At 50.4% G+C, this 26,929-nt stretch overlaps 1 protein-coding gene across 1 annotated transcript in view; it reads left to right on the top strand.

Moving 5' to 3' along the window:
- The first annotated feature begins 5,690 nt into the window (after nucleotides 1–5,690).
- Nucleotides 5,691–26,929, top strand: part of RASAL3 (RAS protein activator like 3) — a 75,761-nt gene continuing 54,522 nt past the window's right edge. The window contains 6 exon segments of the mRNA XM_048487724.1: nucleotides 5,691–5,806; nucleotides 11,539–11,938; nucleotides 13,598–13,722; nucleotides 15,142–15,235; nucleotides 23,175–23,272; nucleotides 26,769–26,845. Of these exon segments, the coding sequence (XP_048343681.1) occupies nucleotides 5,801–5,806; nucleotides 11,539–11,938; nucleotides 13,598–13,722; nucleotides 15,142–15,235; nucleotides 23,175–23,272; nucleotides 26,769–26,845 (800 nt within the window). The 5' untranslated portion in view covers nucleotides 5,691–5,800.

Here is a 26,929-nt window from a genome sequence, read left to right as displayed (position 1 = left end):
CTTCCCCTCTCTCTCTCCCTCTCTCCCTCTCTCTCTCCCCCCCCCTCTCTCTCCCTCTCTCCCTCTCCCCCCCTCTCCCTCTCCCTCTCTCTCCCTCTCTCTCTCTCTCTCCCTCCCTCTCTCCCTCCCTCTCTCCCTCCCTCTCTCCCTCTCCCTCTCTCTCCCTCTCTCTCTCCCTCTCTCTCTCCCTCCCTCCCTCTCTCCCTCTCTCTCTCTCCCTCTCTCCCTTTCTCTCCCTCTCTCTCTCAGCTTCTCCAGGATGACAGCCTTAGCCTCAGGGAACAAACTTGTCCCCTGACTGCCAAGAGCACCATACATTGGTGTTTTATAGTAGTTTTTTATTGTTTTTAGCCTGTGTAAGCCACCTAGAGGCTCAGGTATGAGGCGGGTTTATACATTCTATAAATAACATTGATAAAATTGAGCAGACACCCACAATTCCATCCCAGTGGGGCAAATAATTGTACATGTGACCCTCCTTGCAAGACACTAGATAGCCCCCCCCCCTGCTAGCTTTCTACCTTCATAACTGGTTTGGTTGTTAAAGATGTTTTAGGGTTGATATAGGGTGCTTACCTGAACTTGTACGGATTTCGATAGCAGGAAGGATACTGTGGTACACCACCTTCCCTGCTCATTTGATGTTTGTTTTGTCATTTTTAAGGTAACTAAAGACTAGAATGGTTCTCGTCGTTGCTGAACTCCCAAGTACAATTCCCCCATCACAGTGATGGCGAACCTATGGCACAGGTGCCAGAGGTGGCACTCGGAGCCCTCTCTGTGGGCACGCACAGACAGAGCTCATCATGTGGGGGGTGGAAAATCACACACACACACACACACACACACACACACACACACACACACACACACACACACGTCTAGGCTGGCCTGGGCCACTGAGCACAACGTGTGTGCACCATGGTGAGCAGGGAGAACTTGGCTGGCGGGCCTGGTGCCTGTGATCCGGGTGGCTGCTGCCCGAGGGGAGGGGCGCAGAGGAGGCAGAGATGCTAGAGAGGCACAGAGCGGTGCACACAGGACTTGCTGGAGGCTAGAGCAGGCTGGCCCCTGCTCCAAGCCGAGGTGCTGGGAAGCCAGAGAAGGAAGAGAGGAGCCAACCAGATTTTTCATAAACTGAAACCTCAGTATTCAGTTTAAATTGCCATGTTGGCACTTTGCGATAAATAAGTGGGGTTTGGGTTGCAATTTGGGCACTCGGTCTCAAAAAGGTTCGCCATCACTGCCCTATCAGAAACCCAGTTTGAAACAACTGGATGCAAGCACCAGGGTGAAACCCCCCAGAAATCTATGCTTTCTTACAGTCAGACCTTTAATGAAGTCCACATAACCAAGTAGAGTTAACTGAGCCAAACACACGCTGTTTTCTTTTTGCTGTTTTCATCATGACAGGTTTTGGTCACACAAACATCCTTAGTTCTATCTTTTCTGTCAGACAGGAGGAGGAGAAGGAGGAGAGTATGGATTTATATCCTACCTTTCTCTCCTGTAGGGAGACTCAAAGGGGCTTACAAGCTCCTTTCCCTTCCTCCCCCACAACAAACACCCTGTGAGGTAGGTGGGGCTGAGAGAGTGTCAAAGAACTGTGACTAGCCCAAGGTCACACAGATGGCATGTGTTGGAGTGCGCAAGCTAATCTGGTTCACCAGATAAGCTTCCACATCTCAAGTGGCAGAGTGGGGAATCAAACCCAGTTCTCCAGATTAGTGTGCTCCTGCTCTTAACCACTGCAGCACACTGGCTTGGAGGAACCTAGACAGTAGTGTAGTTTTATTCCTTGGTGATCTGGGACTGAATAACATCAAGAGGGACAGCAGGCCTTGCGACCACATCTGCCGCTATGGGGCAGAGGCGGGACAACGTGACTAACACGTCTCACTGGCCTTCACTGAAAGGCCTCCTGTCTCCCACCACCATATTTTCCATCTCCAGAACTGAAATAGGAGCGTCAGCAAACATCGTACCCGATAAGCCAATACCCAAAAGATTGAGAAACACACAGGAACTGATATCCGGCCAGTCTCGAGTAGCCATGAAAGCATTCTACAGGCTAAATACAGATGAACCAAGGCACAGAGAAAGCACAGCTCCTGTTCCTGACTTCCATGCACAAAACAAGTCAGTCTTTCCCCACGCGCACACCCCAGTCTCAGTGAGAAGCTCTTGGACCCCAGACTAAAATCCCCAGGGCAAAGGCACTCCTGCTCTTGCTTAGCCGTAGAGGCGTATCGGGGGGGGAAATGGTGCTCAAGGACAACACCTACTCTGGGCACCCCACCCAACCCCCTTCCCCCCACCCCTGTACCCCCCCTGCGCTCGGGGGTGGAGCTCGGGGGCAGCTCAGATGGGCACCAAAAGTGGCAGGCTGGCTCTTGGGCTGGCCTACTGCCACAGCACTCATTTGAGGCCCCCCCCCCCGGCTCTCTGCAAGCAGCCTCCTGCCCTCCCCAAGTCCTGGGGAGGACAGAAGCCGGCCTGCAGGAAGGTGAGGGGGGCAGGGCACCACGGCAGATATCCGGCAGGGGAGAGGTCTCCCACCTGTGTGGTTGGGCCCGGTCTCGTGCACTGGCACGATCCCCCGGCGGGGGAGAGGTCTCCCGGTCGCGAGGTTGGGCTCTGCCTCATGCATTGGCGCCATCCCCCAGCAGGGGAGAGGACTCCAGGCTGCGTGGCAGGGCCCTGCCTTGGGCGCTGGCGAGCGGCACCCTGGCACAAAGGGAGATGCTGGGTGCCAGCCGAGTCACTGCGCCACGGGAGAGGCTGGATGTGGGGACCCAGCCGGTGCCTGGCGCCCCCCCCCCACATAACGGAAAGGCGTGCACCTGGGGACATGGGACACGAGGGGGAGGGGAAGGAGGGGTGGCATGCAAGGGAGGGGAGGGGACCCAGCATCTTGACCTGGCCCACCCACCCTAGCAGAGGGAGGGAGAGGGGAGGGAGGGGTGGCATGCAAGGGAGGGGAGGGGAGGGGAGGGAGGGAGGATTAACGGGGAGAACGAGCACCAGAAACGGAATCTGCCACACAAGCAATGGGGAGGTCGTCCCTCAAACCTGGTTAGTTTGTGTTCTGAAACCTGGCTAAGACGGTAGTGGGGATTCGACCAGTGTTAGACAAGTCTATTTAAACAAACAGTTAATCTCTTCAGTAGCTTTTTGTCATGCCTGGCTCCCGCCAAGGTCACACCTGCTCTTGCTGTCATCTGTGGCCTAATGGCCCATTCTGTTTCTACTGCTGTGCTTGTAACTAGTGAAATAGGCATCCCTCATTCCTCCCCCTTCCCTGGAGGCCAGAATGAGCCCTATCGCTGTCCCTGAGCTGGAACACATAACAACACTGTCTTCACACCATCCTTTCTTATGCAGCTTATGGTGGGAACCGGTGAGAGGGGGGAGCACCCAAAGGGGGAAATGTTTGGAGAGATATATGTGCTGTGAAAGCCGAGACCCCAGCTTTGGCTTTCTACAGCTAAGATCCTGACACAATTCAATAAAGCTCTTGAACCTTTCCTGAGTCTCAATTATTGACTGCAGCAATAGACCCTTACAATCTTATTGCAATGAAGCTACACTTTTAAGCAGGTTCTAATAGCTATGTTTCCTCTCTGTTATCAGATCATTTTATTTCACAGTGGTATGATCTGAAGACAGAAGGGTGGATAAACAATATAGTTATATGTATAAAATAATGATCAAAGCAGCCCATGCAACAATAGCCTTGGGCTGGAAAGAAAAGAAAAAATGGACACTTCAGAGATGGTTAGAATATATCTGGGAACAAGTGACACTTGATATTTTCGATATACTAACCAAAAATAAGACGTGGCAAGATAAACAGAATGAAATTTTGAAGATATGGATAATATACGTGGACAGGATGAAAGAAGCTTGAGTCAACGAAGAAATATGGGAGAAGAGGCTACAGAGAATGAACTTACTGCTGTTTGTGTGACAAAACTATTATGAAGAAGCAATGGGGGAGGGAGAAAAGGGGGGAAAGTATTGTTTGAAAATGTATGAAGAAGAAAATTACTATAAACTGTAAAATTCAAATGATACAATAAAAAAATTATTTTAAAAAAATCTGATTCTCAGCAAGATTGAAGCAGTTGGCTTGCCTTTGGAATCACTTCTCATGCTTACAAACGTGGAAGCCTTCAGGTTGGTCAAAAACAGACTCTTGAATCTTGACTTTCATAATTCGATCCTTGCAGCTAAGACAACTTGTTCCCCTACCACATTATTAATTCCATGTGAGCATGGAGTTATGGCAGCATATCTTCGCATCTTGATTAATCCCACCCAGAGGAGAGCCTTGGCTACTGCACGATGAAATGTGTTACCATCAGCCCCTTTGGATGGGAGGTACAGAAATGTGGAATGTTCTAAAAGGGTTTGTTCTTGTGATTTGGTCACTGCCGAAACACTTGACCATTCCTTGTTTCTATGCCGCAAATATGATAAGATACGGATGAAATAGATGAACTCCATTTTTTGCAGAGTGTTATAAAATTCCATATCTCCTGAATAGTTCTGATGCGCTTTTTTGTGAGAATGTTGCAGATTTCATTCTTGAGAGCAGTAATTTCTAAATCGTGTTTTTTCTCACTTGTAATTTTTCTTTATTACACACATCTGTTTTGTAATTTTTTTGCTTTCGTATGCCAATAAAGGCCGTTGTTGTATTGCAATAAAGCGGAGATATATACTTGTGTGTCTCCAAGAAAAAAAAACACAAAGCCATTCCTTTATACATTTTTCTCTACTATCTAGAAAGTTGAGGCTAATATTGATTGGTTGTTCCATTTAAGGTGAGAACACAGACCCTGTTCAAAGACAGAACTTATCCATTCCGGCTTGATAAACACCAGACGTCTGTTGCCTGTACTCTGCAACAGCAGCATTTTTCAGCTACCAACCTTGTCTTTTGACCCCTGGCTTTTCTGCCTTACAATCTAAAACAGACGTTGTTATTTCTTTTATCCAAAACAGGCAGTACAATTTGTCCCACAATAGTGTCAGTGGTAGAGACAGGATGCCCAGTGCCTTGACCCCTGTATCTCTCTGAGGCTCATTCCGCACATACAGAATAATGCACTTTCAAACTGCTTTAAGTGCTCTTTGAAGCTGTGCGGAATGGCAAAATCCACTTGCAAACAGTTGTGAAAGTGGTTTGAAAATGCATTATTTTGCGTGTGCGGAAGGGGCCTGACTCTCTAGTCGAGTCACTCTCTGAAGTCTGAGTTTAAGAGACAGCAGAGTCCTTCACATCCAACAATTTGGACACTGACTAACCGTCACTTGATCGACAGGTTCGTTTGAGGTTTGTGTCACAGGGAGATTAGAAGAGAGCTCCTATGAAATGGATAGCCGTTCTTGCAAACCATTTCCTTGAGCGTGTTCAGATTCCACGTTGATTGTCTGAAAATGTCACAGGATACACATTTAAAGCCACCCTCCTCTGGATCTACGGACCCGGTGTGAAAGATGCTATCTGGGCACTTCCTTTCAGATCCAGCACACTTCATAGCTTCACCGCCCACATTGCAAGAAGCAGTCTCAGTTCGACTCAGGCAGGGTGAGGTGAGATTAGCATCTTGCTGCAGATCACTTGCGAAACCTACAAACCACAGGGTGAGCAGGAAAGGAAACCAGTCAAACAGAAAGGTGGTGAAGACAGGAAGGACACTCTGATAAACACAGTAGGAAGCCAAGGGAACCAAGTGGATGGCCCCATGCCACAGCAGCAAGCCGCTGGTTGTTGGAGTCCTGTTGAAAGGAGATGAAGGTATGCTAAGAAGGGTGAGGGAGAAGCGTCTCGGCACCTCTTTACTGCTCAGCTGAGAGGCCTGTGCGAAAGGCAGCAACTGTGACGGACTTGTAATAAGGGGGGAGCAGAAGAGAGGAGGGGCCTTACGTGTGAATTCAGTACTGTCCACTCCCACCCTAGCCTCATTGGGAATCCCAAAAAGAAGCCAACCGTTGCTCCATTGTTCACCCATCCATTGCAACATTGTCCATCTTGGGGGACTTGGCTTCAAATCCCCACTTTTCTATGAAGGTCCCTGTGTGCACAAGGGCCAGTCTAGTAGGAGGTTAAGAGCTCGTGTATCTAATCTGGAGGGACCGGGTTTGATTCCCAGCTCTGCCGCCTGAGCTGTGGAGGCTTATCTGGGGAATTCAGATTAGCCTGTGCTCTCCCACACACGCCAGCTGGGTGACCTTGGGCTAGTCACAGATTCTCATAGCTCTCTCAGCCCCACCCACCTCACAGGGTGTTTGTTGTGAGGGGGGAAGGGCAAGGAGATTGTAAGCCCCTTTGAGTCTCCTGCAGGAGAGAAAGGGGGGATATAAATCCAAACTCTTCTCCTTCTTCTTTTGTGGGGTTGCTGTGAGGAAAATTGGAGGCTCCATCCCATCTATGCTTCCAGGGGGTTCTTTGAATGATGGGCAGAATAAAATGTGTTAAATAAGTAAACTATAAAGACTCCTGGTGAGATGTTTTGGGGATATAATTCTCTGTGGCAGGAACTGTCTACACCCAAACATGTGGGCTTGTTAAATTAGAGCGGGTGGCTAGTTTTAAATTTCTAGGCGTCACGATTAAAGAGGACCTGACCTGGGGCATACAAACTGCCGCGGTGGTTAAGAAGGCCCAGCAAAGACTGTACTATCTGAGACTTTTAAGGAAACAACAACTGGATGGAAAACTCCTGGTGTCCTTTTACCGTTGTGCTATAGAGAGTGTCTTAACCTCCTGCATCTGTGTATGGTTCTCCAGTTGCACAGTGGCAGATAGGAAGGTGCTCCAAAGGGTGATCACTACTGCATAGAGGATTATCAGCTGCCCTCTCCCCTCCTTGGAAGAACTCTATAATTCCTGAAGCCTAAAAAAAGCCCAAAATATTCTGAGAGACCCGTCTCATCCAGCACACTCTCTTTTTGAACTGTTACCATCCAGCAGGTGATACAGGTCTATCAAAACTAGGACAAAGAGGCTTAGAGACAGCTTCTACTCTAGAGCTGTGGCTATGCTAAACTCCGCGGCTTCGTGTTGATGTGTTTGGGGCTGTGTAGGGATGGGTGGAGGAAGGGGAAAGTGAGGATGGGGTATGAGTCTGAAATTGTGTTCATTGAGGAATGCTGGTGTAAATTTCGTTGTGCGTGCACAATGACAATAAAATGCTCATGCTTATGCTTATACTTATTAGCAATATCCCGAATCATCTTCCGGAAGAACAAGGAGGAAATTTCTGCTCCAGCTGATTTATTTATCTATTTATTTGGTTCACTTAAAACTGGTTTCCTTGCGCTTCTCTGGGGAACAACTTGTGCTTCCAGTGGGAAGCTGGAAACATAAACATTCTTGTCATGAGGAAAAGCCTATCGTGATGCTGTAGGATTTCAGGGATTGCCGCTATTATGACTCAAATGTTGTATTTTGTAATCTGCTTGCAAATTGACTGAACAGCTTTATTTTACTAGTCATTTTTGGTATTAAATTCGATGGTTGTTCTCATTCAATTTTTCCCTATTTTGTGATTGGCTAATTGACTGATAAATAGTTCTATTTTACTTGCAATCCACCTTGAGTCCCAGTGAAAAAGAAGGATTCTCAATGAAAATAAATAAATGAGCAAATAAGGAAACATTTTTTTCACGCAATGTGTTATTGGTGTTTGGAATATGCTGCCACAGGAGGTGGTGATGGCCACTAACCTGGATAGCTTTAAAAAAGGACTTGGACAGATTTATGGAGGAGAAGTCGATCTATGGCTACCAATCTTGATCCTCCTTGATCTGAGATTGCAAATGCCTTAGCAGACCAGGTGCTCAGGAGCAGCAGCAGCAGCAGAAGGCCGTTGCTTTCACATCCTGCATGTGAGCTCCCAAAGGCACCTGGTGGGCCACTGCAAGTAGCAGAGTGCTGAACTAGATGGACTCTGGTCTGATCCAGCAGGCTTGTTCTTATGTTCTTAAGTTGTTATTCTATTTCATACCCCTTTCCACCTGGTGTTTTCCCATTACAGCACAGGATTTGCCCAACACAGAATAATTGTCACAGAATCCTGCAAAAGGTGTACTAAAACATTTTGCGTAGCAGACTGGAATCAGCAAAACTTCTGTTGCTGTTTGGTGCACCAGCTTGGCTCCCCATTCTGTCCTGGACAGAATGCTCACTTTGAAACCTAGAGAGGATGTGGGGTCAGCCACTTGACTGGAAACACTCCCCACAGCAGGGGGGAAGGCAGGAAATGAAAGAATGCTAGCAGCCTCCCCTTTCTGGTAGACACTGCACACCTCCCTTCTTACAACCATGTGCCAACAGTCAAGAGCAGAGGTGGGGCAAGGACCGTGGGTCAGATGAGCTGATTGCCCCACAATTGTTACCGCTGCTGCTCGAGTAACAATAAGTGATTTCAGCTCAGCAAGGTAATGAGGCACAGGAAGCCGGCGTTCTTCAAAGCAAAAGGATTTTATTTGCAGGTGATGGTCACAGCTCTGGCAGGAGAATCCAGTGCAAGAACTTTTATTCCCAAACTTTAAAGGGGCAAGGGGGCAGGTAAAAGGGGAGGTGAGGGGGCAAGTTCCTCACCAAACACCAATAAGAAAACAACAATACAAAAGCAAGATACAATTACAACTTCTGAATGGGATTACAAAATCTCGCTGTCAAACGTCTTCTCGTGGGATCTCACAATGGTGTTGAAGGGAGAGCAGATAACAGTCCATTCAGGAAATCCAGGTGGGCTCGCTACCGCACCCAGCTATCTTCTTTATCAGATGGCTGTTCCCTTCAGTAATGCCCTGAGGCTCCAGCTCCTCATCTTTACAACAATGAAAAGTTCAAACTGTCCAATGATGGTCCTTGCACGTCTCCCAACGGCTGGGGACCTCTCAGGGACGTAGGTATAGATTTTTTATGGGGGGGTTCAGGGTGGGGCCACACCCCCACTGGCCCCAGGGCATGGCCATGCCTCCCCAAGCCCTGCCCCTGGCCTAGCGCTTATAAAAGCAGCTCTCCGAGGTCGGGGATGGCAGACTCCCCTGCCCTGCCCTCCCCTGCCCCTCCCCTCTGGGCTGAGGCATAGACAGAAAATGGAGCCTGGTGCAAAATCTGAGTTTTGCGCCCCCCCCCCCGCCACCCAGGCAGCCACTGTGATGCTGGAATCCACCCCCAAACAGCATCACTTTCAATGGTGTTTAAACTAGATCCACCTTAAAGGGAGAATCTGGGGTCCCTAGTTAAACAACATTGAAAGTGATGCTGCTTGGGGGTGGATTATCCCCCACCCTGAAACAGCATCACTTTCAATGTGGCGTAGTGGTTAAGAGCAGGCGCATTCTAATCTGGAGGAACCAGGTTTGATTCCCTGCTCTGCCACTTGAGCTGTGGAGGCTTATCTGGGGAATTCAGATTAGCCTGTGCACTTCCACACATGCCAGCTGGGTAACCTTGGGCTAGTCACAGCTTTTCGGAACTCTCTCAGCCCCACCCACCTCACAGGGTGTTTGTTGTGAGGGAGCAAGGGCAAGGAGATTGTAAGCCCCTTTGAGTCTCCTACAGGAGAGAAAGGGGGGATATAAATCCAAACTCTTCTTCTTCTTCTAAACTGAGGACCTCAGATTCTCCCTTTAAATCCATGCCAAAGGGGGTGGATTTAAAAGGAGAATCTGGGGAAATTTTGGGGGGTGCCTGCTGTCAGGGGTGCAATTGTTAAGCCAGAAGCACCAAACTTTCAGGGAATCTTTAGGAGTCTCTCCTAATGATACCACCCAGGTTTGGTGAAGTTTGGTTCAGGGGGTCCAAAGTTATGGACCCTCAAAGGTGTAGCCCCATCTCCTAAGCTCCCATTGGAAACAATGGGGGATGGGGCACTCCCTTTGGAAGTCCATAGCTTTGGACCCCCTGGACCAAACTTCACAAAACCTGGGTGGTATCAATAAGAGACTCTCCTGATAATGCATCCCAGGTTTGGTGAAGTTTGGTTCAGGGGGTCCAAAGTTATGGACCCTCAAAGGTGTAGTCCCCATCTTCTATTAGTTCCCATTGGAAACAATGGAGGATGGGGGCACCCCCTTTGGGAGTCCATAACTTTGGACCCCCTGAACCAAACCTCACTAAACCCGGGTAGTATCATCAGGAGAGTCCCCCAAACAATCCCTGAAAGTTTGGTGCTGCTAGCCCAAACAATGCACCCCCTGCAGGCCAAAAACCGAAAAAGCACTAAAACGTTTAAAAAACCCACAAACCGGTGGGCGGAGCTTCGGACATGAATGGGGGGGTTCAAACCCGAGAAACCCCCCCCTTACCTACGTGCATGGGACCTCTGGGTGCTGGTAACAGATTTGATTTGCAAGTCCAAAGAGGGTCTTTGTCTTTGCTAAGGAGTCGGCTGGGTGTTGGTCTAAGCTGCATTCCAGAGACAACTTTCTTGTCCCTTAATATCAGTCTTTACAGGCTACTGCTTTTGCTAACAGACACAAATTTCAAAAATAAAATTTCTAAACTTAAACATTAGGAAAACCTTAAGGGTTAAACACATATACTTATAGGCAAAACTCTCCTAAATTAACAATAACAAAACCTTAACCTAACTGGAGAACCTAGGCAAACTAAAATCCTAAACAGCGGGTACATCATAAATTCAACTAAAGAGGGGCTTTTATTACATCTTAAAAGGGCATAAGCAAGAGGGAAACATATAGCATTGGCACAATCATACATATACGTTCTCTGTGAGCCTTATGGAGCCTTCTGAACCACACAAGTCTCTGCGTCCTAGCATGGAGCCAGTGTAGTCATGTAACTTGATTCAGGAAAATATTCTATTTATTTTCCTGGGCGGTAACACAATCACCAATGCTGCAAATCCAATCTATGCTCACAGCTTCCAGGAAATGCCCTTCTGTCACTTATGGGATGCAGTTATGGCCGTCAGCTTTTGCTCAGGCAGAGAAACAGTGCCAAGGAAAGGCCACTGTTTCGGTTGTTCCCTTCCTGGGAAAGAAGGTCGGCTCCAACCCTTCTTCAGCCGGGCTCCTTGCACAGATGGGGCATGATGTAGTTATGTCACACACCCTCCAACAACTCCCCCTCCTCTACAAAGGGTGTTTCTTTCTGGGGAAAGAGCATCTTGCTCTTGCCGTCTGTGTCCTCCTCAGAGTCAATTCTTTTGTTTTCAGTGTTGCACAAGCCAGGGATGCCCCCTTGGTCTCAGAAAATGCAGAGAGCCAAAAGGTTGAAGGTAGTTTCTGGCTTTTCATGGTGCTTAAGAGTGAGAGGCCCAGGTTTGAATCCCCTGCTTGGCCTTTCAAGCTTGCTGGATGAGTTTGGGCTAGGCACACGTTCTCAGCCAAGCCTACCTCGCAGGGTGATTGTCGTGAGGATAAAACTAAGTAAAGGGGATGACGTTTTGGGTGCCCATTGGGGAGAGAGGAATAGTGTTAAGAAAATAAATACAGGATTCCAGTGCAGTTCCTTTTCTGCAATGTTTTCTGTGCACTTTTCTGTGACAGATGGTGGCATCTTACAAATCAAGGCACGGAACAGAAACGCCATCCTTGCTGAGCTCCTACAGGTGGCAAATAGTCCTCCAGAATGGGGAGAAGGAGACGCAGTTTGACCCAAGTCCAGCATTGGGACACAGAAGCAAACAGCAGAGATGGAGGCGAGCACAAAGCCAGACAGAGGGTCAGCTTTCTCAGCACAGCACTGAGCAGAAACCACCTGAAGCCACCCGGCCTGCTGCCAAGAGGTCTGTCTTCCAGAGGGCTTTCTCTACCCCTGCCAAAATGCCCAAGACCCAAGAAGGAGGTAGCAAGTTGAGTCTACGGAAGTATTTGCGCTCTGTGTCCCACTGGAAGAACCAGGAAACTGCACTCCAACCAGAGAGGGAAACTGAAGAAGCAAGCAAAAGTAAGACAGGGCTTCCCCAGGGCTGGGCCGCGGCATCGGTTTGGACTGGAGGAAGGGGAGGTGCAGCTGGTCCAGAGCTAAAGTGGGCTTGAAAATACTGCCCCTTCTCGGCACAATTTCCACATAATAAACCAGGCCAGACAATATCGCGCTTTGTGCGAAAAGGGTGGTTTTTTGACAACTTTTTATTAGAGCAGATCTTTGTATATCCCATACGGCATACGCCAGCAACTTCACAAGTGCACAAGTCTGCTGTGGAATTCAGCGTTTTCCTGCCCCCTTTTCCTCATCATGGAGAGATAGCAACATGGTCCTCCACAAATGGAGAGAGATTCCAGGGCAACACTTCCGTAGGTTTGTTCCCTTTGGAGGAGAGGGAGCACGAAGGATGTTGCTTAATCTGATGTTTTGAAGACCTCTGTTTTCCTGTGAAGGACCCAAATTGCTCCAATTTTTTTTAAAAAAAAAACCACTCCCAGAATAAACACAGCCAGGCTTAACCTGTTGGCATGGTTTAATATATGTATTTGAAGAGTAGAACAGAAAAGCCTGATTCACAGTTGCTTTTTATATAAAAAGAGAGAGTTACATGGAGAAAAACAAGAAATGCTATCGGACAGTGATGGCGAACCTTTTAGAGATCGAGTGCCAGGGGCGGAGAGGGAGGGGGAACTGCGCCCAGGGCATGCGTGTGCCCTGCGCCCCTGCCATGCCCCCATCCAGCCTTGGAACGCCCCTGCCAAACCCACAGAGTGCCCTCACCACGCCCCTGCAGGGGTGCACACCCGGTGCATTGCGCACCCCCCTCCCCATCCTCTTGACGCTACATGTCTGCCGAGTGCCCAAACTGAGGCGATGGCACGCGTGCCCACAGAGAGGGCTCTGAGTGCCCCCTCTGGCACGCGTACCATTGGTTCGCCACCATTGCTATAGGACAGCGATGGTGAACCTTTTTGAGACCCAGTGCCCAAATTGCAACCCAAACCCCACTTATTTATCTCAAAGTGCCAACCAGGCAATTTAACCTGAATGCTGAGGTTTTCGTTTAGAAAAAAACGGTTGGCTCGCTCTTCCTCCGCCCCACCCACTCGAGCAGGGGCCAGCCTGCTATAGTCTCCAGCAAGTCCCGTGCACACCGCTCTGTGCCTCTTTAGCATCTCTGCCTCCTCTGCGCCCCCCCCCCCCCCCCCCCCGGGCAGCAGCCACCTGGAGCACAGGCACCAGGCCCGTCGTGCTCAGTGGCCCAGGCCAGCCTAGATGTGTGTGGGGGTGTGTGTGATTTTCCGCCCCCCACATGACAAACTCTGTGTGCACGTGCCCACAGAGAGGGCTTCGAGTGCCACCTCTGGCACCTGTGCCATAGGTTCGCCGTCACTGCTATAGGAGGAAGGAGATATCCTCTGGCTTTCACAGCAGTACCTGATGCAGGCCCTACCTCTGTTTCCTGTCTCCCGTCATATGTGAACAGATGGCAGAAACAAGAGTTTAATGGGGAGCAGGGTGGGAACTTGCTCGGTCTGGGCCAGCACAGCAGGGTGCAGGAGGGAAAGGCACAATGATAAGGAAGGATTCCTTAAGGAGGAGGGAAAGGCACTCTGCGTCCTTTTGTAACAAGTGGTTCAGTCAGCTGCTTCTGCGTTCCCGTGTTTCTCCCACCAGGGGAGGATTCCGCTGTGCCGACGACTCCATCCGCTCTGGTGACCACTCGTGACGCTCCTCTCTGGGATGTGGCCAGTGTGTCTCTGCTGGATCGACAGTTGGTTCTCCTGGGCAGAGACGAGGAGGTGGGTTCCCTTCTGCAGAGGAAGAGGGAAGACTTTCTCGGCATGTTCCACCAGACGAAGCCGATAGCTCCATGGTGGCGAACCTTTGGCACTCCAGATGTTATGGACTACAATTACCATCAGCCCCTGCCAGCATGGCCAATTGGCAGGGGCTGATGGGAATTGTAGTCCATGACATCTGGAGTGCAAAAGGTTCGCCACCACTGCGATAGCTGCTCCTTTGCATGCTGAGCAGCACAGGCATCAGCAATACTCAGGGACGTAGTTTACCACCCAGGAAATTCTAGTCTTTGGCCATTGGGACCTGAGGGTCCAGATCGACCACTGTTGATCGACCCCAGGTTGATGACTGTGATCACATTTGCTTGTTAGCTGCTGAAGATTTTTTTTCCAGGTTTCCCAGGATAGGTGGAAAACCTTTTCACTTCTGCCCTGGCCGGGAGATCAGTTTTAATACTGTTCTCTGACCACACCAAAAAGTCACTGGACTTTTAGGCAGGGCAAGTTTCTGTATCCATTAGAATCATAGGGACCATACAGGCAGAGGCGGAGCGCTCACTGGGACATGTGGGTTATATGTCCCTGGGCACACACCAAAAGGTCACGCCCCCACACCCCTCCCCTTGGCCCCATCTTGCCAGGCTGCTTCTTCAGCTGGCCTCTGCTGGCTAAAAAAGCAGCCTGGCTGGGCCAGGCCGAGGAATGGCCTGGAGCAGGCTCCTGCTGACTAAGGAGCAGCAGTGGCGTAGGAGGTTAAGAGCTCGTGTATCTAATCTGGAGGAACCGGGTCTTGATTCCCAGCTCTGCCGCCTGAGCTGTGGAGGCTTATCTGGGGAATTCAGATTAGCCTGTGCACTCCCACACACGCCAGCTGGGTGACCTTGGGCTAGTCACAGCTTCTCGGAGCTCCCTCAGCCCCACCTACCTGACAGGGTGTTTGTTGTGAGGGGAAAAGGGCAAGGAGACTGTCAGCCCCTTTGAGAAAGGGGGGGGGGTATAAATCCAAACTCTTCTTCTTCTTCTAAGTGGGGCAGGGGAGCGCAGCAGGGCACAGGGCCGGGGGCACCTGAAGCAGGTGTTGCCCCTGGCACCATTCCCCCCTACACCACTGCATACGGGCATCTCTGACAATGTTTGTCCAGCCGCTGTTTGAGGATTGTCAGTGAGGGGGTACTCACCATTTCTCCAGGGAGTCAATTCCACCGCTGAACGACTCTCACTGTCAAAGAAATGTTCCTAATATTCAGCCTGTACTTTTCTGCCTCGAATTTAAAGCTATCCTCTGCTGCTGACAGGAACAGCTCTCTACCCTCCTGTAAGTGACAAATAAAGAGGGCAATTGTGTCCCCACCCTCATTGAGGCCTTTCTCCTCCAAGGGATTCACTGTCCTGTCCTGGGTGTTTTGTTTGGTATTTTAGAGTCTGCTCCAGAGCCACGAACGAGCCGGCAGTTCTGTTTCAGAGACAAGTTCTGTGTACCCTGTACTGCGTGGCCAGCTGCGTTATGGTGAGTGTTGAGAGGCCGCTATGTGCACCTGTATGTTCCACAGCATGTATGTTCCAGTGCCTGGAATGCATGCCCACCCACTCACACGATTGGCAGCACCTTCAAGACCAAGAAACGCTTCCAGGGTATCCGGCTCACTTTGCTAGGTACAATATTTGATGAAGTGAGCCTTGAGTCACTTAGGCCCCTTCCGCACATGCAAAATAATGCATTTTGAAACCACTTTCACAACTGTTTGCTAGTGGATTTTGCTATTCCGCACAGCTTCAAAGAGCACTGAAAGCAGTTTGAAAGTGCATTATTCTGCAAGTGTGGAATGAGCCTAAGATGCACCCCTTGAAAAATGTTCTTGGTTTTCAAGGTGCTACAGGAGTGATGTCATGGGGCGGGGTGTAGTGATGGCACAAGGCAGGGCGACTTGGCTCCCATCAAGATGCATTACAGTCCATTCAACTTTGTGTTGTGCTCCTGATTAGACGAACAGGAAGTGTAGCCGTAGCTGCTGTAATTGACATGATAATGTCCTTCAGCAGGGGCGTACTGCCCAGGGGGACATATGAGGTCAAATGTCCCTGGGCTGAGACCATTTAGTCACATGGGGGGTTGGAAAATTGCCCTCCACACCCCTTCCTTCCCTCCGGGTCCATACACTGACTTCAAGATCTGGTGCAAAAAAATGTTATTTGGTAATGGTGGGGGAGGGCAGCTGACCGTGTGTGTGTGTGTGTGTGTGTGTGTGTGTGTGTGTGTGTGTGTGTGTGAGAGAGAGAGAGAGAGAGAGAGAGAGAGAGAGAGAGACACACACACACACTGGGCTACATCTTCCCTAGATTGTCCTTCAGAGTCGGCTGCTGTTCCTGTTAGAAGTAACTGAACATTGTATATGAATTTAAGACGACCCACTCTTGTTTCATGGGCATATCCAGGGAAAAAACTAGGACAAAAACTAGTCTTGCATTTGAGAAAATACGGCACTGGTAGACCACTTTTCTGCCCTTTAGGACCCAAAGTGGTTTATGACATTGTTTTCCCCTTGCCATCACAACAACCTTAAGAGGTAGGTCAGGCTAAACGACAGTGTGTGGCTCAAGGTCATCCGGTGAATTTCCATTTCCTGAATCACCAGTGAATTTCCATTTCCTGAACCTGAATCTCCCAGATCCTAATCCAATACTCTAGCCCCGTGGTGGCGAACCTATGGCACTCCAGATGTTCATGGACTACAAATCCCATCAGCCCCTGCCAGCATGGCCAATTGGCTGCAGACCCCTGGTCTATAAGGAGAGCGAGCCACAGCCCTCTGGCTTTCATGCTCCCTTCGCCCTTGTTCATAGGGCCAGTATTATAAGCCCGCAATAGATTGCAGTTTGTCCTAATGGCCGAATTGGTTGCATTCACAAAGGACAGTTTGCTTTCCCCTTTGCAATTCAGAAACATGCTGATTTTATACACTGTGGTTTAAGGAAGACATCCTGGTTTGCACTGTTGGTAGTTTACATCTCTGAGCACAATCTTTGTCTTAGGCCAGCCGGCTCCGGTTCCCCTTGGCAGCTGCTGTAAAGGATACAATGGTGTTGATGGTGAAGTAACCTTGAGTGCATTCCACAGCCCGGGCGATGGGCCAGATGCTTCGGCGGAGACTTTATCTTTGCGCGGGAGATGAAGACTCCGTTCCCATGGGAAGCAGGAAGGGGGGATGGGGTGAATGGTGTTATAACCTGTGCTTCTGGGGGGAAGTGCCATTCCTGCCACTGCGTGTACTTGAGCTTTCTAAGATGTCTTAATAAATGGACTTTTACTCCCAAAAGCCTTTTATTTCTGCTTCTATGGAATTCCTTACATTGTGGCAGGAATCCTAATTCATCATATTCCTGTGCAGTGGACCTCTTGTCTTGCGATGGAGAGGTTGAATGTTACTGCGGAAGGTGCGGTAGCCCCCAAAGAGGGCTCCGACCTTTCCCTTCTGGATCTGGAGGAACCGGCAGGAGAACGGGCCTCGCTGGTGGCTCTTTCCCGTCCTCGTATCAGCACGAGTCTTCCTTTACTCCGTTGGAACGAGGGACGTGACGACGACCATGGGGACTTCCATGAGTCATTTGGGGCGCTGTCTATGGATCGAGCGCCTGTGGATCGGATCTCTACCCGTTTTCGTGTGGATTACAAACCTCAGATGCAACCTGTCATGGAGGAGACGGGCTTGACCACCTTTCATGCGGCAACCCAGGAATCCATCGAACGATTCCTGGACTCGTATTTTGGTGATGCTCCCAAGGAACCACCGTGGCACAGCACTGGGGCCCGTCCAAAGGATACCGGGACTAAACCTGGAATTGGGAGGGGTATCCGTACCGCTTCCCAATCGGACCCCCTCCACCCCGGGCCAGCGACCGCACCTGAGGTGCCTCGGGGAGCCACCGGTGGCTACGGCGGCTACGGTGTCTCCGATGTCTCGCTTCCAGACGACGAAGAGTCCGAAGAAAGCCTGCATTCCCAGCCGGACCGGTTTCCTCTCCCATCGAGAGAGGACTGGGATGAGGAAGTGGGGCGACTGCGAGATGCCCAAGCGGCATGGAACCGTGAACGCCAGCTATGGGAGGAGGAACGGGCACAGTTGCAGCAAGAGCGCGAAAACCTGCAGAGGGACTGGGAACAGCAACGCAAAGAAGTCCAGCTCGAGTTGGACCGTGCCAAAGACGCGCTCCAACGACAATATGCCCAGAATCTGTCAGTCCATGATAAAGTCCTGGAACATTCCAGACTGGATTTACAACGGCAACGCGAAAGCGTTCAGGCTCTGCGCACGCAAAGCGAGCTCACTGAAGCCCTTAAACGGGACGAACTGGCTAAATTGGAACGAGAAAAAGCTGCTTTGCATGCGCACCAGGATGCATTGACTCGCAAGGAGAGGGAGCTGGCTGCGTTGGAGAGGGAACTAAGGAGGCAGCAGACCAGGAAGCCCCAAGTTGGAGTCTATACTGTTACTGATCAGGCCGGTGCCAGGGGGGCCACGTACCTGGGTCCTGCCACCCAAACGCCAGCGGCACCGCCAGCGCCCCCGATTCCGCCCCCCCCCCGTACAACAGCTGCCTGCCCAACCTGCTCAACCCGCGCAACCACCTCCCCAGCAGGCGCCAAGAGCCGTCGAACGGGGCTACTACCGGCCCCCGATACCAGCCCGTTTTGATGGGACCGCTTCCAAACTTCCCTACTTCATCTTGCAACTCAATGCCCACTTGGAAGACTATGATGATTTATACCGGTCTGAGCGCGAGAAAATACGGGACATCGGCTCAGTCCTGGATGGGGCAGCAGCCGACTGGTTCGTGACTCTTTTGGATTTGCAGGATGAGGACTCTCGCACAGTGCCCGCATTCCTCCAAGCCTTAAGAGCGCGCTTTCAAGATCCAGGCGCCGAGAATGAAGCTATCCGCACCATCAAAACCATCCAGCAAGGCAACCGCCCGTTTGCAGAATTTGCCCGTGAATTTCGTGCGGCGGCTGCTCGACTTCCTCCTGAGTGGCCTGAACGCATGAAATGCGAATACTTCTCGGATGCTGTGGACGGCAAGCTACGTGAAACGGTGTTTTTAATTCAGGTTCCTCGTACCATTGCAGATTGGATCCAGTTGGGGTCCCAAGTGGCGTCTCGTTTGGAATACGCTCGTCAAGGAGGCCGCCCACGCCCAAAAACCACTACTGTGTCCACCAAGTCAAGCCCAGCCGCCCCTACCGAAACCACCTCTGAACGCCGTCGCCGACTGGGATTGTGTCTTTACTGCGGAGGGCCAGGTCATCTAGCCGCCAACTGTCCCAAGAAACAAAAACCAACCGCTCCAGCTCCGCGCACTCCGTCTGCCAAACCACCACGCAGGTCAGGGCCGCCTCCCACGGGCTCGTCTAAAGCGGTTACCGAAGGCGACCCAGAGGAGGGGGAAGCAGCTGTGTGCCTTTCTTCAGCCCCCATGGACATGGGCCCGACTCCTGACCCGGTGAGTGAAGGCAGCGCTCCCATTACTGTTCAAGCATTTCTGGCCAACCCCGCTAAACGCACTCGCATTATAGCCTCGGCCCTTGTGGATTCCGGCTGCTCCCACTGCTTAATGCGGCCCCAGGTGGCAGAGGAGCTAGGTCTGGACCGAATTCCCCTGGCCAAGCCCATACCATTCACCCAAATGGACGGCAGCCCCCTCGGGAACGAAGGACCGGCCCAGTACAAAACACAGCCGGTTCTCCTCCGTTGCGCCGACCATTGGGAGAAAATTAGTTTTATTTTGGCGCCAGTGGCCAAACACTCCATAGTTTTGGGCATGCCTTGGTTATTGTTACATGAACCAAAGTTCATTTGGAAAGAACGGATCCTAGAATTCACTGACCCTCCCTGCGGTGAACACATGAATTGGGGAGAAAACCCAACGTCTCCTGACACACACCCCTCCCTGGCTTCCTCAGTGATTGCTCCCGATTCTATTGGCATCCCACCTGCATATCATGATCTAGCCAGAGTTTTTCAGGAGCAGGAATGCGATCAGTTGCCACCCCACAGAGACACTGACTGTAAAATTGTCATACAACCAGGGGCACAACTACCCAAAGGTAGAATCTACCGCATGAGTCCCAATGAGGAGAAGGAACTTCGTGCCTTCTTGGACAAGAACCTTGCTCGCGGGTTCATACGGCGGGCTACCAAACACACACACGCTGCTCCCGTTTTGTTTGTCAAAAAGAAAGATGGGTCTTTACGGCTTTGCACAGATTATCGAGGTCTCAATGCGGTCTCCCTGTCCAATAAATATCCTTTGCCTTTGATCAAGGACCTTTTAGATGCACTCGGCAAAGGACGCATTTTTACTAAATTGGACTTGAGAGAAGCTTACTACAGAGTCAGAATTGCTGAAGGCTATGAACACCTGACTGCGTTTAACACAAAGTTTGGACAGTTTGAATATTTAATAATGCCATTCGGGTTAAGTGGGGCCCCCGGAGCTTTTATGGCCCTTATCAACGAAGTTCTCCATGACTTACTGTACAAGGGAGTTGTTGTATACTTAGATGACGTTTTAATTTACTCGCAAACCATAGAAGACCATGAAAGATTGGTTCGAGAGGTATTGAAACGCTTGCTTGACAACTCTCTCTTTGCCAAACTCTCCAAATGCTGTTTTCATCAGACCTCCATTGACTATTTGGGTTACCGGATCTCGCCCGAGGGCTTAAAAATGGATCCTGCTAAAATTGACGCAGTCCTCCAATGGCCTGCCCCCACCAACCGCAAAGAACTCCAGTCGTTTCTTGGTTTTGCTAATTTCTATCGTGACTTTATACCCCAATTCGCTGAACTAACTCTCCCTCTCACAGACCTCTTACGCACTAAGGGTAAAGATCCACTGTCCGCCAAGCCCGGGGCCCCCCTTTCCTGGTCTGAGGAATGTCAAACAGCCTTTCAACTATTAAAATCTGCGTTTACCTCCGAACCTATCCTAAAGCACCCTGACCCAGATCTCCCGTTTGTGGTTCACGTGGATGCCTCGGACAAAGCGCTGGGGGCAGCCCTGTTGCAGAAAAATAAAGATGGTAGGCTGGTTCCGTGTGCTTATTTGTCTAAAAAATTCTCTGGTGCCGAACTCAACTGGACTGTGGGAGACAAAGAGACTGCGGCCATCAAAGTAGCACTCTCCACTTGGCGCCACTGGCTGGAGGGGGCTAAGCACCCCTTTCAAGTTTGGTCGGATCATAAAAACCTGGCAGCGCTTTCCACCCCCCTCAAGATGTCCGCAAAACAACTTCATTGGGCCGATTTCTTTTCTCGTTTCTCTTTTACAGTCCATTTTTTCCCTGGGAAAACCAACAAACTGGCTGACGCGCTCTCGCGCCTACCCGGGGAGGGGGGTGGAGCTGCCTTACGAGACATTCCACGCACCGTTCTTTCCCCCTCCCAGTTGGGGTTGGCTGTCACCCGATCTCAAACGTCCATTTCTCCTCCACCCCCCATTCCCAGTCTCGTCTCTCCTTTCCTGCGGGAACTGGAGGAGGCGGGGCTGCACGAGCCTCCAGCAGCCGAAGGAGACTCCCAATTGCGTTTGGAGAATGGAGTTTGGCGGAGGGGGGAATGTTGGTACGTGCCTCCCCCCCTCCGCAAACAGGTTCTTGAAGCTTGCCACGATGCCCGTTCGGCTGGACATTTTGGCTTTTTGAAAACTCTGCATTTAGCCCGCCGGCAGTTCTGGTGGCGCGCAATGCGCAAAGACATTGAGGCATACATTAAAGGCTGCTCGGTTTGTGCAGAAGCCAAAACCATCCCGGGAAAGCCCCATGGACTATTGAAACCTCTCCCGGTAGCCTCCCGCCCTTGGGAAGTCATCTCCATGGATTTTATTATGGATTTGCCCGAAAGTCATGGCAACACGGTTTTATGGGTGGTGGTAGACTTATTCTCTAAGCAAGCCCATTTTATTCCATGTGCTTCCATCCCCTCCGCTCCCAAGTTGGCACGGCTGTTTATTCAACATGTTTACCGTCTCCATTCCGCCCCCGTTAAGGTGGTCTCCGACCGCGGCCCCCAATTCATCTCAAAGTTCTGGAAAGCGTTTTTGGGGTTGTTGGGGGCCGCCCCGGCCGTTGCCGCCCCCTACCACGTTCAAAGTGACGGCGAGACGGAGAGAACGAACAGAACCCTAGAGCAGTATTTACGTTGTTACACCAACTACCACCAAGACAATTGGTGCGAGCTTATTCCGTTTGCGGAGTACGCCTACAACAATGCGGTTCATAGTAGTACAAAGAAAACCCCCTTTGAAATTGTGTCTGGTCGCTCCTTCCCGCCGTTGCCACAACTACCCGCAGCAGCTTTGGACCCCCCAGAATTTCAACAATGGATTTCATCCCTAGCCGAGGGATGGAAGTCGGTCCAGACCGCCTTACAACAAGCAAAGGACTCCCAAAAACTGCAAGCGGATAAACACCGCTCGGATTTTCCTCTGCGTGTGGGCTCCTGGGTGTACTTATCTACAAAAAATCTCAGAGACGTGCATAAATATTCCAAACTTGGCAAGAGATTTGTGGGACCTTTTCAGATTACTAAAGTGATTAATGATGTCACTGCCCGCTTAGCTTTGCCTAACTCTCTTAGTAACATCCATCCTGTCTTCCATTCCAGCTTGCTCAAGGAGGCTCCCGCTTCCGATGCCTGGCACGACCCGCCGGAGAGGCCCCCACCGACTATTATTGATGGCCACAAGCACTACGAAATTGACGCTATCCTGGACTCTCGCTTTAATCGCAAACGCTTGCAATATTTAGTCTCGTGGGTGGGATATTCCTCTGGGTATAATCAATGGGTTTATTCCGAAAATATTGAAGCCCCCACCCTTATTTCTGCTTTCCACCGTGCCTTTCCGCATAAACCTGGGGGGAAGGGGTCTTCTTTAGGGGAGGCAGAGTGTAAAGGATACAATGGTGTTGATGGTGAAGTAACCTTGAGTGCATTCCACAGCCCGGGCGATGGGCCAGATGCTTCGGCGGAGACTTTATCTTTGCGCGGGAGATGAAGACTCCGTTCCCATGGGAAGCAGGAAGGGGGGATGGGGTGAATGGTGTTATAACCTGTGCTTCTGGCGGGAAGTGCCATTCCTGCCACTGCGTGTACTTGAGCTTTCTAAGATGTCTTAATAAATGGACTTTTACTCCCAAAAGCCTTTTATTTCTGCTTCTATGGAATTCCTTACAGCTGCAGCCCCTCTAGCAGTCTAGCTGAAGGAGCAGAGATGTGAGCCCGCCAAGAGGGGCGATTTTTTTAGGGGCTGCTCTACTGAAATTCATGTTCCTGAAAATAGAAGTGTTGCTCAGCTCCGCTGCTCTGCGCAATCCAGTTGGTTTGGTTTTTTCCTCTTTCCAACACAAGATGGCACTGGGTGCAGTTTCTACTTGTAGCCTATTTTTCTTCCAACAGAGGCGTCCGCTGATGGAAGCTGCTTCCTTGACTCACAGGTGCCCGGAAAAAGACCCCTTCAAGAGGCTTCCTCTGGGCCACAGCTGAGCAGCGTGAAGGTATACCAACCCCTCCTCTGTTGCAGAAGCAGGGATAAATCCCAGCCTTGTGCTTAAAGGGAGGGGTGGGTGGACAGCATTAAGGGGGAAGAGGAGAGCACACCCTGTGACAACCCAAATTCCCAGGACCAGGATCCAGAGGTGGGATCCAGCAGGTTCTCACAGGTTCCCGAGAGTAGGTTACTAATTATTTGTGTGTGCTGAGAGGGGGTTACTAATTGGTGATTTTGCCATGTGATTTTGCCTTAGTTATGCCCCTCCTCTCAGCAGCAGCGCGCAGAACTTGAAGCAGTCTAGCAGGAGGTGCACCAGCATGCATGGCAGCCTGCGCCTGCATGCATTCATTTCCCACCCAAGGACCGGCGCAGCAGCTGCATCCTTGCCATAGCCCCGCCTCCGGAATGCCCGGCCACGCCCCGTCGTGCCCCGCCCAGCCCCATTGGCGCTACGCCACAGTTTGAATCCCACCACCATGGGAACCTGTTACTAAAATTTTTGGATCCCACCACTGCCAGGATCTGAGTGGGGTTTATGTCGCCTGATCACCCAGCCTATCTATTTCCTATGAGGGTTGAGCAAGTTGAAGACAAGACAAAGGTAATTTTGGTTAAAAAGACAGACATTATGAAGGGAGTGGATCTGCTATTGTGAGATCACATTCATTTGGTTTTGTTGGGCGCACTTAAAGGTTCAGTGTCCTCATAGTTCCACTCTGGTTCATATTGTGTTTGTGGTCCTAGTTTATAAGATGCTTTAAGATAGTTTGATGAAATGCCACAGACATTTTAAAATAAAAATAAATGTGTCTTTGATTCCTTCCCTGGCCAGCCTCAGCCCACTGTAAACTTTGGCTTCTCTGAGGGCTGACCCACAGATACTCTCCTGTAGAAGTATGTCCTTCCCAGCATTACTTGAACATTTCAAGTAATGCTGAGCAGCGGTGTAGGAGGTTAAGAGCTCGTGTATCTAATCTGGAAGAACCGGGTTTGATTCCCAGCTCTGCCGCCTGAGCTGTGGAGGCTTATCTGGGGAATTCAGATTAGCCTGTGCACTCCCACACACGCCAGCTGGGTGACCTTGGGCTAGTCACAGCTTCTCGGAACTCTCTCAGCCCCACCTACCTGACAGGGTGTTTGTTGTGAGGGGGGAAGGGCAAGGAGATTGTAAGCCCCTTTGAGTCTCCTGCAGGAGAGAAAGGGGGGATATAAATCCAAACTCTTCTTCTTCATTTTTCTTCTTCCGCTCATTCATGAATGGGAATGTTCACTCACACTGGCTTCTTGGATCCCCGACCATGTCTACTTCTTGTTGTAATAACAATAGTTTCAGCTTGCAAGAGCTCTTCTTTTAGGAGTCCATCCCTCCCACGTGCCTTTCCCTTCCAGCAGTCATTGCCCACAGAATGACTCACAGAGCAGCAGTGGCGTAGCGGTTAAGAGCAGGTGCACTCTAATCTGGAGGAACCGGGTATCTAATCTAATCTGGAGGAACCGGGTTTGATTCCCCGCTCTGCCGCCTGAACTGTGGAGGCTTATCTGGGGGATTCAGATTAGCCTGTGCACTCCCACACATGCCAGCTGGGTGTGAGACTTCAGTCCCAAAATAAAGAAACTGTAGTTTTCAAACTGTAAACTTTATTCGGTAACCAAAGCATAGCCAAGCATAGATGATTCTGTGGGACAAAGCGCAGGCTAGATCTTAAAATCCTTGATGCCCGCGACCCCCCGCCAGGCCCAAAACGCCGCAGCTTCGGCATGTAACAAAGAGAAGGACACAAAGGACAAGAAGAAGAAGAAGAAGAAGAAGAAGAAGAAGAAGAAGAAGAAGAAGAAGAAGAAGAAGAAGAAGAAGAAGAAGAAGAAGAAGAAGAAGAAGAAGAAGAAGAAGAAGAAGAAGAAGAAGAAGAAGAAGAAGAAGAAGAAGAAGAAGAAGAAGAAGAGCTCCGAGAAGCTGTGACTAGCCCAAGGCTGGCATGTGTGGGAGTGTACAGGCTAATCTGAATTCTCCAGATAAGCCTCCACAGCTCTGGCGGCAGAGCTGGGAATCAAACCCGGTTCCTCCAGATTAGATTAGATACCCGGTTCCTCCAGATTAGATACACGAGCTCTTAACCTCCTACACCACTGCGTAGGAACCACTTCACACCTGAAGAATGGCAGGCCGGGCAGGCCTGCGGCCAACTGACCCGAGGGAAAGGGGGAGACGGGCTGGCACCAGGACGGTAATTGATCATAATGGCCCAATTCCCCTTCCCAGGTCAAGGACGGGGTCCATCCTGACACTGGGTGACCTGGGGCTAGTCACAGTTCTTCTGAGCTCTGTCAGCCCCACCTACCTCACAAGGTTTTTGTTGTGAGGGGGGAAGGGAAAGGAGTTTGTAAGCCCCTTTGAGTCTCCTTACAGGAGAGAAAGGGGGGATATGAATCCAACTCTTTTTCTCCATCATCATCGTGTCTCTGAATTCATTAAAGCCTGCCTTGCTAAAATCAATCAGACAAGTGTGGCTTCGAACCTCCCTGGTTCCCCACAGGGTCACTTCCCACTAAGGTGCATCAGCTTCGCCCCATCTACGATCTCTTGCCAACTGGTCAGTGTTTGGTTGAGTATGGCTGAGCTTCTCATTGCTTCCTCCACCATTTGAAAAAGGAAGTTGTCAGCCAGGCAGCTTGGGAATTTGCACGACTGTGAGCATTTAGCAGAACTTGTCTCCCTGCACACATGCGGCTCCCAAACTCTCACGTGCTGGGGGGAAAAACCCTTCCTTTGCCTAAGAGACTGGAGATCTACTGCCTGCCAGATTAGATTGAACTGGCCTGCTGGCTCTAAGCCTTGGGCAAGAAAACAACCTTGTGAACATATCATCAGCCTGTATTATCATCAGCCTTCCTTCTGAGTGGAGAATCTTATCCTGGGAATGCTACTTGAGAGTCATTGTGACTGACTGTGGCAGTGCTTCAGTCTAGGCCCATATATTATGGTTTCCGTCTCTAACAATTTCATGTGAATCTATTGCTGTTATGAACAGGAAATCCAGCGCATCTCCCTCAAATCCAGGGGAGTAAAGAATGCTGGATTAGGTGGCTTTTGGTCTCTTCCAGCTCTGCTTCCTTGATCTGCTAGGTCTGGGGAAGCTGCCTCAAGGCTGCAAGCTAGAGATGCAGTGGCGTACCGCCCAATGGGCAAAGTGGGCAGTTGCCCAAGGCGCATAAACTTTTCGTCACATAGGGGCGCCTGATTTCTAAGCCCCGCCCACTCTGGCTAAGCCCTGCCCACTGTGTACGGTGGCTGACAAGCCACCAGAGGCAGAACAGGAGGACGGCGAGCTCCACCTCCAGTAAACTGGGGCTGCCCAGGAAGGGTGAGTGCCACAGCCGGGCTGTTCCGCCCATTGGGGGGCATCAAACTCAGGTTTTGCCCAGGTTGCCAGTTTGCCTAGGTATGCCACTGTAGAGATGTTCATTATTCCTTGTTCCATTCTCACCAACTCCACTTTCAGGGCCTGCTATGGAGGCATCTGAGAGACCGGAAAGAGCGGATTCAAGCCAAGACTGGACTTGCTCAAAGCAGTCACAGGTAGGCCCTAGGACTGAAATTATGATAGCAAGGAAAGAGAGGTGACAGCATCAATAAAACATGATGTGTGTGAGGCTGGTGGGC

The sequence above is a fragment of the Sphaerodactylus townsendi genome, linkage group LG03 (genome assembly GCF_021028975.2).
Source record: "Sphaerodactylus townsendi isolate TG3544 linkage group LG03, MPM_Stown_v2.3, whole genome shotgun sequence".
NCBI classification, from domain to species: domain Eukaryota; kingdom Metazoa; phylum Chordata; class Lepidosauria; order Squamata; family Sphaerodactylidae; genus Sphaerodactylus; species Sphaerodactylus townsendi.
Note: the sequence above shows the minus strand (reverse complement) of the source record. Positions and strands in the feature narration are given on the sequence as shown.